The sequence below is a fragment of the Nuphar pumila genome, chromosome 1, assembly GCF_984573655.1.
Source record: "Nuphar pumila chromosome 1, dmNupPumi1.hap1.1, whole genome shotgun sequence".
Classification (NCBI taxonomy): domain Eukaryota; kingdom Viridiplantae; phylum Streptophyta; class Magnoliopsida; order Nymphaeales; family Nymphaeaceae; genus Nuphar; species Nuphar pumila.
In genome coordinates, this window is record NC_143249.1 from 179,137,155 (window position 1) to 179,154,283 (window position 17,129).

Below are 17,129 nucleotides of genomic sequence, written 5' to 3' on the forward strand. Positions count from 1 at the left end.
TCGGACCCGGGCCGGGTCGGGTCCGGACCCGACCCGGGCCCGCCTGCGATAGGGTTTCATAACTCGACGCAGGAGAGGTTTTGTTTAAAACAAAACCCCCCTGTGCGCCGCATCCCCCCCACCGCGCCTTCGGCCCGATTGGGAAACCCATCGGGGTTTCCCCTTTTGTCGCCCCTCCCCGAGCTCTTTAAGAGCATTGCGGGAGGGGAGGAACGATGCCCCGCCCCCCTTCTCGCTCCCTGCAGGCGACAACCTCGCCGGCAGCCCCGACCGACGCCTCCTCCTTCCCTGCGCACGCCGCCGACCGCCAGCCACCTCGCCTCCTCCTTCCCTGCGCACGCCGCCAGCCACCTCGCCTCCTCTCCTTCCAGGTATGCAGCCTCCACCTTCTCCTCCTCCCCCTCCCATCTCTCTCTGTCACCTCGCCAGGACGCCGGCAGGCGGCGCACGGCCTCTGCCGCGCCCTCCCACCTCCCTCTTTGCCCATTGGAAACCCGACAGGGGGCCTACAAGGCCCCTATCGTCCACTTCTCTCTTGTGGGGGTTCATCGGAGTGCCGGCAGGGGGGGCCAATGGCCCCTGCGGCACCTCCTCACCCCTGTGGGTGATAGGGAAACCGACGGGAGGCCGGTTGCCCCCTGTCACCCCCATCCCGAGGCCCTTGCTGTCCCTTGATTCGTCAGGCAGGGGCTGGGGCCCCTGCCATTCCCTATTTTTGTGGCCCCTGCCATATCATGTTCTTCAGGCAAGGGGGCCGAGGCCCCTGCCGTTCTCTATTCTGCGGGGTAGGGGTCGATACCCCTGCCCTTCATTATTCTGTCTGGCAGGGGCCGAAACCCCTGCCATTCTGAGCTGGCACGCAGGGACCAGTGTCCCTGCCACTTGTTACCTTCGTGAGGCAGGGGTCGAGGCCCCTGTCAGCTGTTTTGTCAGGTAGGGGCCGATGCCCCTGCCATGCGTGACCTTGTTTGGCAGGGGCAGAGGCCCCTGCCCTTCGCTTCCTCGTCAGGCAGGGGCTGAAGCCCCTGCTATTTTATTGTTCTGTCGGAAGGAGCCGAGGGCCCCTTCCGCCTTGCTGTTTTCGGCAGTGCCTGTCGCCTAAACCTACCCATGTCCTCATCGCACCATTAATTAAATTAGCTTAATTAAATGTTTCGCACTCTTGCAGATTTACGCAACAGGTCTCGCTCGTGCTCTGCGACTCAACCCTCATATTATCCTCACGCGTAGGCGTACGCAGTTGCACGACATCCCAAGGTAGGGTAAAGTCGCACAAGGGGCAATAAGATCTAATTAAGTTGAAATAATTAAAATGTCTATGCTAGTTGTACTTAGATTTATACTGCTTTTGCGTGACTTATTATTCTTGTCTCCATGTTTATGAGTCGATGTACGGTTTTACTCTTCGAGTAGTAATTTGTGTATTTGCTTACGTGTTGAAGGTGGTTTCACACTTTTTGCAATACTTATGCCCTAAGTTGCTCGCATGTATACTTGCCTGTACCTTTCTATGGGTGGATGTACAATTTCATTATTCGATTATTATTTTGCGTAGTGTTTATGAATTTGAGGTGTGGTTTCGTATTTCTTGAAATACATATGCCCTTGTTTGCTTGCATCCATTTTTGCCTGCACGTTTCCTTTGAGTGAGGTACGACCTTGTGTCTCGTGTATTACTTATGACCTTATGTGTTTGCCTGTCTAAGTGGTCAATGTATGGTGTTGGTACCTCATGTATTACTTATGTGCTTTTCCCTCGATGTGCGGCATCGCAAGTCGAGAGTTGTTTGTTGACATGTTATAACCTGCATATGCTCACACTCATGGTAAATATGTACTTACATAAATGTAGTCTTGTGCCTATCCTGTTATCACCTGTTTTCAAAACACCAGAAGTTGCACTTGTGCACTATAGTTCTTTTAAAGATGATTTCCTTCTGCAAACCCAGGGCTCTTCAAAATGCACAACTTTTGCAAAGTATGATTAAGTCTTGCAGGATTGCGAAGTCACATTTGGCCCCTCCCAAGTCCACACACTTGGGAGAAATGTTTTATAACCTTGACTCAAGTTGCGGCTCATTTTGAATAACCCCGATCAGGGGCATGAGCATATGAATGAGTGGGGTTCTGTTGAAGGACCCATTCTTTATGTATCAATCTAGTGTAACATGTCGATACTAAGATAAATTTTGGATGTAAGATTGATAGTGTTGTGTCTTGTGTGAATGACTTAATGTGGCATTATGGCTTTTAAGGATGAATCGTGCCAAATGAGCACTCCTATATTCTTTGAATTGTTATGAAGTTGTGTGTTGGGTATTCCTTTTGAGAAGCCCACAGACCTCCCTGGTTCAGTATGGCGTACTTTTAGACATGCACAACATGTTAAGTACTTTGTTGATCGGACGAGAGATCCGAGATGACCTTGCATCATGAAATATGAAAAATGTTGTTGAAGTGAATTCAAGATTTATCTTGCCAGGCTGTGTTGTATTAATTCTTTTGCAGATAACATCTGTTGGGGTTTCTTTTGTGGAACCATATCCCTTTCATCGTAGTCGTACTTATGACATGTACGACCGTACTTTTTGACAAGTACGTCTTTGTACGTTGCGATGATTGGATGAGTAGGTTGTGGCAACCTCGATGAGCGCAAATAACAAAATGTTGTGATCACCTAAATAAGTGATTTTTTCGCCTTCACCGGCAAGATACTCGAGTGGGTCGAAAGACCAGAGTATGTAGAATGAGTCTTCAGTTAACTACCCCTGATGTACTCATTCGAATCGCTGACTCCTGTCAGGAGAGAGGACAGGAAGGTACAAAACTTCGATGGACAGGCCATTAATGGCAGTTACGAGCAAAAGACTCGGCTTCCCCAGTCATCGGAGTTAGGGGAATGAGACTACCATAATTATCCTAGGTGGTAGTTCTCCATGTTTGGGATGCATCCATTATTTATGCTGCTTTGGGGATTTCTCTCTTGGTCACCGACCGTCCCCTTAGGTGCGGACTCAGTCAGCTATCCGGGTTATCATAAAATACATAGCATAATAAACCCCCGGATCAGTCTAGGCTGTTTCTAGAGTCGTGCCTTGTGCGTACCCGCTTGGCCAGTTAATATCGAAACATAATTTAAATCTGATCACATAATATGTTCAATCATGCACGTGTGAAAGTTATAGTGTACAACAGGTTCAATACTTATGGAATTGTGTGTGTGGTTGATGAAGCATTGTATTTTGCTAGTTAACTTTCTTGTGCAGCGCTTTGCTTGTAATAGTTAGCCTACTTGTGCCAATAAAATGCTTGTAAAAATTTTAGCATTGTGCTCATGGTCGTTGCTCTGTGAATCTGTTGAAATTAAATTGCTATATAATTGCCTATCTACTTGACATATTAAATTATTCTGCTTAATTATGTTCAATATTGTCCTGTCTGTGCACCTACCAGTTTTTAGTGAAACTGACCCATTTTATGGGCAGGTTTTGGATAGGTAATACAGTCTGCGATGACACGATGGCGTGATGAGGTCAAGATAGAGCTTTTTCCCTGACGTTTCGCTCCTGAGGACATGTTGGTAAATTTGGTATAAAGTGTGTTTCAAAATTTCTCTTTTATTAAACCGTGAGTTAATAAAACTGTTTTAGTAAGCTTCTTTTTTGTTTCAACAAACGAATTCTCAATTATTGAAATTCTGTTTCTAAACCATTTGATTTCAATGGTTGTGCGGGATTTGACAAAAGGAAAGTTTACGCTGTAATGTGCTCAAGATCCATTGACTTGTGGTTTTAAAAATATCATTTTCCGCTGAAGTATTATTTAAACTCTGATTATTGTATGATTTCAATGCTTTCTAAACTTTTCTAAAAAGTTACAAGTCTGGATTTTTGGGGCGTTACATCCGAGGGCACGAAAAGGGGCTCACCGCACGTCTGAACGCTTCTCTGCAAAAATTAAAAAACACAAAACAAAGCAGTATGAAGAAAACTAAACAAAAATTTACTAACTAATGACTAAAAAAATTCAACAAAAGTAAGATTTGAATTAACTAAACTAAAAACAAGAACTAACTATGAACAAACTAATAACAACCTAAAGCACTAAAAAACAAAATAGCAAAACAACCTACTAACAAATCAATCAAGAAAGCAAATGTAACAAACTAAGCTTAACTAACTAAGAAACTAGCTTGCTAACAAACTCAAGAAATCAAGAACTAATTAATTCTAAAGATCATGAAAGCAATCAACTGAACATGATAAACTAATTAACTTAATAAATTAGAATTCAAGCACACGCTAAGTGAATAAACAACTAGTAAGATTAGCAACTATTTTGAAAAAATGATCAATGAAATAAAATACGTCTAAGGACTTTAAACTAATAAAGTAAAATATTATGGTATCCCGACTAATAGACTAAGTACTTAAGCCTTATGAATTGCAGCACACCAGAAATAAACTACTAATGAAAAAAAAACACGTTAATTAACAAGAGAAAAACGTAACCTATGCCTATTCTACGAATTCAAAAAAAAAACTATGAAATGCGCTAACCGGTTATTGTATGAATCACAAAAAAAATCTTATGTATATCCAAATAACACTATGACCCTAAGACTATTTACATTTAAAGACATTAACTCCAAACAGCTAATGACATTAACGTCTTACACCAACTTGTTGAAAACTAATAAACAAAATTTAAAATAAAACAATGCAATAGGTAACCGGCTGATAAATGTTTTTTAAAACGTTGCTTGTAAAGACTAACTAATAAGAAAATTTAAAAGACTAAAAAACATTGCTACATAAAAACTATAACCAAAACGTTGAACCTACAGATTACAAAATGCTAAACCTAAATTAATAAAGTAAAATACGTTAAAGCTGTGGAATAAAAAACATGCTAATCTAAATGGATGCTACTTTAATACTTTTAGTTTGACTTTACATTGGCTAATATAAGACAAAAAAAGGAATACATTAACTATATGACAAACTAAAAAGATTTGATAATTTCAACTAACCTATATGGAAATTAATTAATCTACCCTATGTAAACTAACTTGACCAACTAACCTAAAACTAATTAAAATCAAGAAAAGATATGAAACCTTTATTAAAACTATCGATTTACCTAAATTAAGATTATTCTATGCATAACTCAAGAAACAACTAAACTAGATTAAAACAAAATCTATATTTTTTTTCTTTTCTATTTTTTCAGATGCAAGAACATGAATTAAACTAGATTAATATGCAGATGATGTGAGGATCTAACAAAACTATATGCGATAATATGCTTTATGCGATGCAAAACTAGATCTACGGTGAAGCGTGGGAGAAAGAAGCAAACCATCGCAGATCGCCTCCGACCGATTGAATGAGAAGAGAAAGGGGTTGATCCCGACTGCAAGTAAGTACCTCCCCGACGAAAAGCACGGTTGCCGACGACAGATTGGATGCGAAGAGAATAAGAGAAAGAAGAAGAAAAAGAAAAGGGGAGAAATCGACAAGAATCGAAAACAAGGGAGAAAGAGAAGAGAGAGAGAGAGAGAGGGAGCAAAGGAGGGCTTGAGGCTGCTGGAAAAAACGTTTTTCTTGCCCTTAAAACCACTATTTATAATCCCTAATTAGGTTAAAATTCAAAATTTCAAAAAGAGTCTGATAGTTTTTCTGAATTTCCAAAATAGGGTCTCTTTCTGAAAAACATGTTTTTCAAAGGGATATTTTTCTAAAACTCATTCAAAATAATTAAGTAAGTCCTAATCTAACTAAACTATAATTAAGAAAATTCTAACACTAATAAAAATACTGAAAAGCGTAGGGCCGAATCGGAAAATATGATTTTTCTCAAAAATTCGATTTCGAAGCAAATACTCAAAAACAACGATAAAGATGAGTTTTTAATGCGATTTTATCATGGATCATGCATAAATAAAGATGAATAAAATGTGAATATTATGCATGATCAAGATACTTTCTAGGTATTGAGTTGGCCTATTCGTAGCGAAGATATATTCTGTCCCAAATGAAGCTGGCAACATACATTTGTGATAAGTCAGAGATTTCTGATGATAAGAAAGTAGAAACTTCTGAAGTTATAAATGCCAAATTATGACATGAAGATAGTGTTCTACTTGATGATCCTACTTTGTATCGACAATTAATTGGATCACTTACTTGTATATCACCCGACCAGACATTGCTCACGTTGTTCATTCTGTAAGCTAGTTTCAACATGCCCCTACGACAGTTCATATGGCCGCTGTCATGAGAATTGTGCGATATATCAAGAATACTATCTCTAAGGGACTTTTATTATCCTTCTCTTCCTCTTTTGATTTGACTGCTTATACTGATGCAGATTGGGGAGGTAATCCCAATGATCAAATCTCAACTACTGGGTTTTGTATTTTCTTAGGAGACTCGTTTATTTCTTGGAGGTGCAAGAAGCAACAAAAAGTATCTTTGTCGTCAACTGAAGCTGAATATTGTGCCATAACGACTACAACCATGGAGATTGTATGGCTTAGAAGTTTTCTCGGTGATATGGGGGTCATCATCTCAACTTCTTCCAAGATGTGCTGTGACAACAAGAGTGCGATCTACATTGCAAGCAATCATACTTTCCATGAGCGCACCAAGCATATTGAAATGGACTGTCACTATGTTCGAGATGAATACTTTAGGGGAACTATTACATTACCTTTTGTTACATCAGAACATCAGTTGGCTGACTTCTTCACCAAGGCGCTTTCGACTCCTTGCTTCTTGTTTCTCCTTAGCAAACTTTCAGTTTTCTCTCCGTAAAGCTTGAGGAAGGGTGTTAATATATATATATATATATATATATATATGTGTGTGTGTGTGTTCTTCTTTATGTATTTATATCAAAATACCTACTAGGGGTATTTTGGTAATTTTACTACAGTTTAGTTTTTCTTAGTTTTTTTTTCTTTTTCATTCTTTGTATTTTTTTTCTTTTTTTATTTTTCTTTTTTATATTTGGGACCATTAGGGGCCCCACCAATATAGTCATTGGGGTCCCCAACGGTCATTAATATATTGGGAGCCCCAATGGCTCCCTCTTAGTTGCTTTTTCTCTCTATAAATTGAGGGGCTCTCCCCTCTTGTAAGTGTGGCTTGTACTCATCTTTTTACCTCTCAATAATATCTCTTTTGCCTTTTTGGCATTCTCCTTTAGTGGGTTTGTGTATTGTGCACATTATGTGCTTGTAATTCTTGGCTCTTTGTTAAACTCTTCTAAGAGTTATCTTGTTATTTGCATTTTTGTATTGTTCATTACAGTTCCACCCAAGCTTGGAATGTGCATGAGTCTATCTCCGTTAGGACTGTTTTGAACAATCAGCCTAGAGTCCTACCCAGGCAGAAACTGTGCAGGTCGACCAACCTAGAGTGCCATCTAGGCTGGAATGCCCCTTATGATTTTTACTCTTTTTCCCTCTTGTAATTCTATAAATAGTTGTATCCTGTTTAATTTGTTTTTAATGAAGTTTATTTAAAGATTTCTCTAAGCTTCATTCTTTGTTCTTGTTCTTTGTGGGGACATATTTCTCTTTCATCTTTCTTCTATGCCTTTCATCAACCCGGAGGTAACACCTTTTCTTCCTTCTTTGCCGTTGACCCCTCATCCACTTCACATTTGCCTATGTAGCCAACCAGGAAAGACAACTCTCTTTCTCCCCCAACGCTGCACGCCCCCTCTTGCTTGTGGTGCGCGCCTCTCTCTGGAGTCGTGCCTCACGTTCAGCTCGCCAGAATTCGTAGGATTGTTCTTCGTGGAAGTTCGGTTCTAACAATTTTCTTGTCTCTTTAATTGGAAAATAGGATTACCTGGAAATTTTGCATAACTTATGCAGTTTGCACCCCATTATTTGCTGGACTAACCTGTAACTGTATCTAATGTTTGCTTAGTTGATAATAACTATTGTTGGGTAAATTTTCCAATTTTGTTGGCATTTGTCACTACAATTTCAGAAGTCTAATCTACACAAAGCACACTGCTTATCCTTTGTTTTTTGGTTCTGCAGGTGGTTGATGATAATAATGCTTCATCTCAAAAAGGGAAGGTTGCATGTACAAAGTTCAAAAGAGTTAGCACCAATGGAATGCACAGTATTGTGAAATGTGAACCCATTACCGGTCGGACACATCAAGTAAACACATATCCTTTTTGCCTTTGTGCATTTTGACCACCTAGTATATCAACGAAATAAGGGCATGCGATAAAACAGACTAATAATCAGTTTCTTGGTTTGGCATGCATCAAGAATGGAAAATGCATGTCTATGTCTGTGTGCATGCTTTGGACTAACAAGTTTATCAACCTTTATTGCCAGCTTGCCACTAACAAATTCCAGCATTCCATGAGGTGCTTTTTCTGGTATCACACTTGTAGCAGAATCCTTTCCAGAAAATAGTTGCATGTGACATATTTTGGAAAACGCTTTTGGTGTTTCCATTCAAGATCATGCCCAATAATGCATTCTAAAATTTGTTAATGCTAACAAAAGTTGGTCAATAAGTAATGTCAACCATAAGGCATATATCAACAACACCTTACGCACGCATGCTCTCTCTCACCCACTCACACACACACACATATATATTTATGTGTCTGTGTATGTATGTATGTATGTATACTGTTATAGAAGTCACAGTTTGCTATTTGTTTATTTTTCAATCTAAAACATTCAATTTGTTTAAGCTGAATACTTACTAAAGTTGGGTTGGTGTTGTTTCTTCCTTATGCTTATTGTGTTCTTCTGTAGCTTATATCCTGTTTCTGACTTGCTAGATCTATGTGAGCTTTGAAAATTTTGTTCAACTTCCTTTTCCTGATTGTTTACCCTTTCAGATACGTGTTCATCTTCAACATTTGGGCCATCCAATTGCCAATGATGCACTCTATCTCTCTGAAGCACATTCTGAATGTTCTGCTGTAAAAACTCCTGCTGACAATACTGTTTATAGCATGGAACAGCCATCAAAGAGATCTAAATCTTCTCTAAATGGTCAAGTCTCAAACCAGCTCTCTGGGCATGAAGAGGTGAATGTTGATGAAGATTTCACAATTGATCCTACGTGCACAAACTGTCCAAGTTTTCCTCCCAAGGGGTAAGATGCTTTTTCTTCCCACCCCATACCAAACACGCCTCCATCCAATCTTCACATGAGATTCCTGTTGAAAACTCAACATCACATGGTTATTCCTGAACAGAAGTGTAACTGTGGGTTTCTTTTGACCATTCTGATTATTTTGAAATGTCTGTTAAGCATCTATTTTTTTTCAGGATCCAGTCGCACACAGTCAAAATGATTCAGTTAGTTCTTGCTTGAAGCAAAAATTTAAGCAATTTTTTACTTTGTTTGGTTTTTTTGACACCCACCTTATTTTACTTGGGTTAATTATATAGGGGATGTAATATTGATGGAATTCCCATGGGTCAACACGCAGTCCATGTAATTATTGCAATTTTGTTTCAATGTTTGTTTTATGTGGTGTGGGAGTAAAGCTGATTAATCCCGTTGCATTATTTTCGTGATGCAACTTCAGGCTGTATAAGATACTTGTTTCTCTGATGTCCTTTTTAGTTTTCTCATAATGGGATAGATTTTTGGTTTTCAATGAAAAAGTCTTGTATGTTCTATATGCTAATGAAATTGGGCAAATCATCTTAAATGTCATGGTCATTATACTCATCAGGTATCTCCCATATGCTTGCAGTTGACTCCACATATGCTATCCATGCATTTCTTTAAGTCTACATTGAATAACCACCTGATCCTTCCCATCACTTCTCATTACCTATCTCACATTTTGTTGTTCTTCCTCCTAGTTTCCTCGAGTTCACCGCACTTGTCTTCATGTAGATGTTGCTCGGGAACACAGTTAGCTGGGTCATTCCTTGATCTTTCTTACTTTAGCATATATGAACCAGGGTCTATTTGATGTGGCTGGGTCATTCCTTGATCTTTCTTACTTTAGCATATATGAACCAGGGTCTATTTTGATGTGTTTTGTCTCCGTAATTCCTTCCTCTAAGACTTCAATTTTGTTACAGATATGAGGGACACGAGGAAGGTTTGTGGCTACATTGTAGTCGATACTCTGGGCCTGACTGGACTTATGAGTGCCCGTATCCAGAATGGGCATCCATCAGGTAATCACATAATTCATAATTCTATCATCTGAGTATTTCAGGTCTTTGTAACAATGCTCTTCATTCTTCTTATTCAGTTTTACGTATATTTGTATCAAGAGATGTATAGTGCTGAATAGCTTCAGAGCAATAGTACATATATCAAGAAAATGCATTTTTTGAATGATTTTCCATTTTGATAGCCAAAAATTATATCATGTCAGCCTATTAATTGAGGATGGATTTGAACCCATTCTTCCATGCACCCAAACAAAGGGGAAAGAAAAGAAAAAAACATTTCTGGGCGATTTCTCACAATGTCTGGTGAATGCGTGAATATGCTGATGAGTGGTCTTTCCCAATCATGCCCCTTAGTTGCGTAGTACTTATACAATGTGAAGCCTCAACAGATGTTGGCGATAATTTTTTCTTTTTTTCTTTTGCTTATTACACGGGGAAATTGACGTGGGTCAAGAGACCTGCCACACTGGAGATGTTGGCAATAATTTCTACTACTGTAAAATATCAATGCCCGTTTATTCAATGACCAAAAGTAAACACGTGATTTTAGAAAAAATGGGCTAATGAGAAGACCCCTGTACATCATTTTGGAGTTTTGCAGACTGCACATATTTGAAGTATATGGGTTTATTCTTGTTGTAAAGTCAATGGACTAGTACGTCATTTGACAAATTGGCCCGGCTTGCTGCTGATCTTGGTTGATGCATTATTAGAAAAAAAGTTTGAGTATCTTATCCATGAGTATTGTCATAAGATAGCCAGTTGATGATATTTTTTTTATTCCATATTCATTTTGTTGCCTTTTCTGGTTCGAATTTATCTGCTTATGAGCACTGAGAGCGATTTATACAATTGCTCTTGATTCCTTGACCCAATTGGGTGTCAGGTAGATATGTACATATCTGTTATTCCCGGGCTTTTCATTCATTGTTTCTCCCTTTTTTAGCCCTAAGCTTGGCATCCATAATATTTTCTCCCTAGCTAAGAAACCTAAGATGCCCCCAGAAACCAAGATATGAGAGAGAGAGAGATAAAAAGGGATCATGTAGATTTGCATACCTAAAGGCAGATTTATATCAATATTAAAGAAAAATGATGCTGTAAATGAAAGTGCACTAGACAAAGGGGTCTTGTATCTTTTTTTTTAGAAAGGCAAGCTGGGGTTAGGCAGATCCCTACCAGTTATACAATGATACCATTGGGATTTGAACTTGTAAGTGGTTCTGTCAGCCTTGCTCGTTATTATGAGCTATAGCAATAATAGCTGTATAAAAACAAACAACCCAAGCCAGCGGGGGTTCCCCTTGTCTGGTAGGAGCAGCTATTGCACATCATCTTGTGTTGGGACGTTGCAGGTTCAAAACCCAATGGTATAGTTGTATGCTTAACCCCAGCTTGTCTTTCAAAAAAACAAACAAACAAACAGCCCAAGATAAAAGTTTAGCTTGTGCCATGCAAAAGCAAAAGAGGCAGTTGGCCTAAACTGATGGGACGTTTTAGAAGGTGAAAAGATCAGGTGCCATCACATGGCACACTTTTTTGTGCCTTATGCACCTGATCACCCTCCATCTTGGGTATAGGGCCTGTTAGGTGTGGGGCCCACAGCCTAATGGAGGGTGATCAAGAGACTAAGGCACAAAAAATGTGCCTGATCCGGACTTGGAGAATCCTATTATTGCTTTCAACCGGTTTGTGATTTTATCTGAAATTGTTGGAGAAGCATTAAATCTAGCATGATCAGCAAATAAAGGGAACCAATGGGTGTTGATGATGTGGTGGACGAAGAGTTTATTATTAATGATAATGGGGAGATTAAGCTGATTTCATTGGTTGATGCTAAGTGTAACGTCCCAAGATTTAAAATCCAAAATACATGTAAAACTTTTTCTTGTATGGTAGTGGAAAAATGACATTTTTTACTTTAGTTGAAAACTTTGAGCGGGTTACAGAATGATTGATAACAATATAACAAAATAACACATAAATGATTCAGATCCAAAATCAGAATATTCTCATTTCAAAACAAACCATAATGTTTGTACAAAATTAGTACAATCAAGTACTCAAAATACATATCTTGGAAAAAGAGAATGATTGGTTCTCAATATCTCCACAGCTTCTCGATACTGCTCTAATGGCTATTTAGTACCTATAATTTATAAGGGATCAATATCCACAAGCTTTAGTAGGAATACAATAACAAAATGTAATTGCATAGAAATAGGTATACATGAAATGATAGATAATTACATGCAGTCAAATATCATATGCAACAATCTTACTCATGCATGATTATTTGATTCATGCATGACTTATCTATGCAGGAGAAGCATTCACAATATTCATGTACAATTCTTTCATTTATGTTTTGTTTTTTTAGATGATGCATGCCATGCTTCACTATATATACAATACATTTTTTGTTTCTCTTTAACAATACTCTGTAGGTACAACACAAACGACATCCGGATCCGGATTAGCCCTTGTAGCTAATTTGAGCTGTTCTTGATGACATTATCAAAATTCTCTCTCTCTCCATACATACACACATGCACACTTTTCCTTTGGTTGGTTTTCATTTGTTGGATAGAACTATTTCAAGAATATATGGTCAATGGAAAGATGATTCAAAATTCATGGAAGTCTGTTTTTTTGGCCACTTGAAAATCAAAATGACCAAGATGGACGATGGCACCTTTCAATCTCTGCAGTCATCTTGGCTGGATGATGGTTAGAAAATATTGAAAAAGGGTTGGGGGATGAAATAAGACAGGCATGCATTCTGAAATTGGATGTTTTGAATGTGCCAATGCCTTTGCCAAGCCTCCCTCTTGCTAGTGAAAATCTATCTAGGACCTTCTGTTTTGCATTTTTTCCTCTCACGGAGTGGCCTCGCCCAAAGTCATGCCTTATTAGTAATAGATTCAAGCTACATTGCTTTCCCACAAACCTCCACTCTCTCTCTCTCATAAGACATTCTCAATTAGGGCACTAGTACCGTGGTTGGACTAGACTCCACAGGACACTAGGAACGTCCCCAATCCAGTTACTGCCCTAGTGTTGGATTGAACAAGGGAATGCAAAAATATTTGTGCCCTCTATACTCGGTCAACTCAGAGAAGTTAATTATCCCTCTGCTAGAATCAAACAACGCAATGAGGACAGACTTAGAGAATGCCAACTGAGCCTGGCCTAGCTAATCCCATAGTTTTTTATTGGGAGATCCTCCAAATCAAACACTACTTTCAAGATACACTCGAGTTGATTAAGAAGAATCAGATCGAGCTCACAGCAAGATTCCGACATGACTTGGTTCTTCTCTCTTGGCCTTAGAGAATATGATCCTCTCTCTAGAGAGAGAGAGAGAGAGAGAGAGAGAGAGAGTTTTAAAATGTCCAGCATCTCAAGTGTGAGGTCATATTGAAACATGCAATAGTCATCCTAGGGAGTCACAAATGGAATTCAACTTCTGGCAAGAGCCATCTCTTTCTGTTCGTCTTCTTTTCTCCCCCTTTTTATACTTTTTCTCACTAGTGCAGCTGCAAGTTGGGCGTCACGTGAGAATATGGGCTATCCTCTTACATATTGCCGGCATTGCCTTTTTCTCAATTCCCCTTGTCCCTTTATTTTATTCACTCCCCAATTCCCTGCACCTCTCTCACACGATTTCCTTCGTATTCTTCTTGTCTTACCTTTTCACCAAAATTCTTATCTATCGTTGTCCCCTTCTCATCATCACCCATTTTCTAGAAATCTATATCCAGAAAAGATAGAACCCCGAAAGTTCTAGAACACTCTTCCTCTAAAAAAGTCTTTCAAGTGCTTAATGTGTGCACTATCTGCATTTTGGTATCCTCTCAAAGGCTGTTGACTCTATGGGACTAGTTGGTCATTTGAGATTTCAAGGAGCTTGCATGTTGTTTTTGAAAATGAGAGAGAGAGAGAGAGAGAGAGAGAGAGAGAGACTTTTCACTTTACCACGTACAAAGATACTGTCATTCCCTATAAGTGTAGTAATTAGGCACGTAAGTGTAAGCTTGATCCCTTCTCTCTAATAGGTGGGTTCCTCTCACCACATTTTAGTATAGCATTTCCATACCTGTAACCTCTCTCTGTTCATATCATATGGCAGTATTAAGTATGCATGTAACTATCCTTACAATTAAACCTCTCTCTCTCTCTCTCCACTTTTCATTTAGAAAGTTCATGACCTTTGGGTACCTTTCGGACTACAACCACAATATAAAACTGTAGGAAACATTTTACCAGCTCAGGGGTTCCATGACCCTTCAAATTCCATCGATCACTCTTGCCATTGGATTGCACGTTGAGAAAATGCCATTTGGAAAATTCAATTGAGCTCACTTTTTTTTTTTTTTGAAATGCAAGCTGGGGTTAGGCGGACCACTACCAGAACAACAGCCACTCCATGTGACAGAGGGATTCGATCCTGGGCCTTCAGCTTTGATAGGGGACCCCGCTTACCTCATGGCACTTTTCTTAACCAACTTTTTTGGTATTTCTGTTTGGTATTGTCTCCATCAATGTTTATGGATCTTTTAAACAAATATCCACTTCAGTTTCTCAATTTTTTTTTTTACTCCAAAATGAAGGCTGACTGCTCATGAAAGAAAAAAGGAAGCTCGACTCGGTTTCTTTCACCAATATTTTGAGCTGTTTTCTTCCCACAAAGTGTCCCAATTACAAATCTCATTCTCGGGAAAAGCTCGGTATATAAAAAATATTCAATATACAGTAAACAGATAAATAAAATAAAAAAATGCAAAAAAGTTTTAATTGCCATTTTAGTACAATATTAACGTATTAGAAACATGGTATTTGAAAAAAACAAAATTTAAAAATATCACGTTTTAACTGCAACTGCACATTGAAAATATATATCACCTTAAATCGGTGGTATCTTCAAAATATTATGTTGAATTAGTGACATTTTCAGAATATTGGCGATATTTGTGACCATGGTCCCAATGATAAAACAGGACATTCTTTGCTGCCATCCTCCTACATTGCTTTTACTTGAGAGTTTTGTTTTTTCCAACCACATGAAAAGCTGCTTTAAATCATTTTAATCAATGTTTGCCTAATGATTTACGCTTAGCTTTGTTTGTTTACATCAATCACGTGTTCGCATGCGCGAGGAGCTGATCACGCCGGAGAGCAAGCTTCCTCCGGCGTGCTGACGTGTCGTTCAAGTCGTCTGACGTGGATCATCGTGCCACGTGGCGTATAACCACCAAAGGGGGGGGGGGGGGGAGAGAGAGATTTGCATGCGCGCAAAGGCGTGGTCCCTGGCCTGCGCTACTGCACCAATGAAGGAAAACCTGTCTCTTAGAAAAACGGTTTGTCCTTCCTCCGCTAACAGTTTTCCTGACCAGAATCTCCGTCAAAAGGGCCGGAATGAGTAGCAACGCGAACATTGAGAGAGTGGTGGCTGGAAAACTAGCCGGAGTTCTATTGTTTGCTAACATTTCCGGAGAACGCTTGATGCATTCACGAATAGACAAATGAGGTTCTCATTGCGTGAATCCTAAGATTCGGTTCATAGCCTTTGACGCAGCAAAAGAAGGTCGAATGACATTACACCACTTAACCCAAGTGGTCTCCGATTCAAATCCGGCGAGGACTACTCTCCTGCTATGTTTTCAGTAGAGAGAGAGAGTGAGTGAGAGCGTTATTCAAACGAGACAAATGCTCATCCCGGCAATGCGAAAAAAATAGAATATCAGAACAAGTAAACAAAAACAACAAGAAGCACGATATAAGCAAAGACCCATCTCATAAAAATTCGTGTGTTTGTTTCTATATACAAAAGTAACGATCTCCCCACCAATTACACCTTCTCTCCTCACCCACTAATAACAAAGAACAAAAAGAAAAACATGAAGACACTATAACCAAAAGAACAGAGAGAGAGAGCCATAGCGTGCAAAAATGGAGTCAGAAGTTAGGGAGGAGGAACACAAACCACCTCTCTCTCTCTCTCTCTCTCCACTACGACTCTCTTTTCTTCCTAAACGTAAAAAGATGATTCAAAGGAAACTCTTTTTTTGCCTATAGATCAAACGCAATGAGAGGGATGAATCAGAGCCAGAGAGCGCCAGCTTCCTTCAAGATAGGGACGAGGCTGCCGTTGATGTGGGAGGCCATGACCCTGTCCATGGGTCCGACGAGCTTGCCGCCGATGAAGACTGTGGGGAGAGGCTGCGGCGTCCCGATCAGCCTGGCGAGCGCCCTCTCGATCTCCTTCCCGCGCGGGTCCTCGTCCAGCTCGTACACCGTCGGGCTGACGCCCATCCCGCTGAAGAGGGACTTTACGGCGTGGCACATGCAGCTGCACGAGCTCACGCTGAATATCACCACCGCGCTCCTCGACGCCACCCTCTCCAACCTCTCCATCGGGTCCCCTTGCTGCTGCATGCACCTCCCCCACGCCTGCATCTTTTCTTTCTTTGCTCACTGTAGAGAGAGAGAGAGAGAGAGAGAGAGAGAGAGAGAGAGAGAGAGAGAGAGAGAGAGAGATTGTTGGGGGGATGAATGGATGGAGGGTGAGGATTGAGTGGGGTATTTATAGGGGAGGAATGAAGGTGGTGACCGTCGATTTTCTATTCTTTTTATTTTTTAATTTCCTTGCGGTACTTTAATGAGATTATTGGTTTTCTTTAATTAATATTTTTTTATGATACTGTTGGTTGATCTTGACTCACTTCACTCCAATCCGCATGCCTTTGTGTTGCATGGATGTCTGGTATATTTAATTACATTTATGTCCCACTATGGACGTGGTTTGTTCTCACAAAATAGAGAGATTTACCCTCGGCCACTTTTTTTTGTTTTTGTAACTCTACTCTCTACCATAAACAAACTAATCGGGATATATGTAGGAACTGGTAATTAACGGGCCGAGTTTGGGCTGTTC

General features: G+C 39.8%; 2 protein-coding genes across 2 annotated transcripts in view; one reads left to right on the top strand and one right to left on the bottom strand.

The window, feature by feature from the left end:
• LOC149851465 (Pseudouridine synthase family protein) overlaps positions 1 to 10,403 on the top strand; it is a 68,157-nt gene extending 57,754 nt beyond the window's left edge. The window contains exons 10-12 of the mRNA XM_090000828.1: positions 8,060 to 8,185; positions 8,887 to 9,146; positions 10,094 to 10,403. Coding sequence (XP_089856954.1) covers positions 8,060 to 8,185; positions 8,887 to 9,146; positions 10,094 to 10,196 — 489 coding nt within the window. The 3' untranslated portion in view covers positions 10,197 to 10,403. The remainder of the gene's footprint in view (positions 1 to 8,059; positions 8,186 to 8,886; positions 9,147 to 10,093) is intronic.
• Positions 10,404 to 16,294: 5,891 nt separating this feature from the next.
• Positions 16,295 to 16,609, bottom strand: LOC149851466 (glutaredoxin-C3-like). Its single transcript, XM_090015204.1, has one exon. It carries the CDS (start codon positions 16,607 to 16,609, stop codon positions 16,295 to 16,297), a length of 315 nt encoding a protein of 104 aa, XP_089871330.1.
• Positions 16,610 to 17,129: the final 520 nt, after the last annotated feature.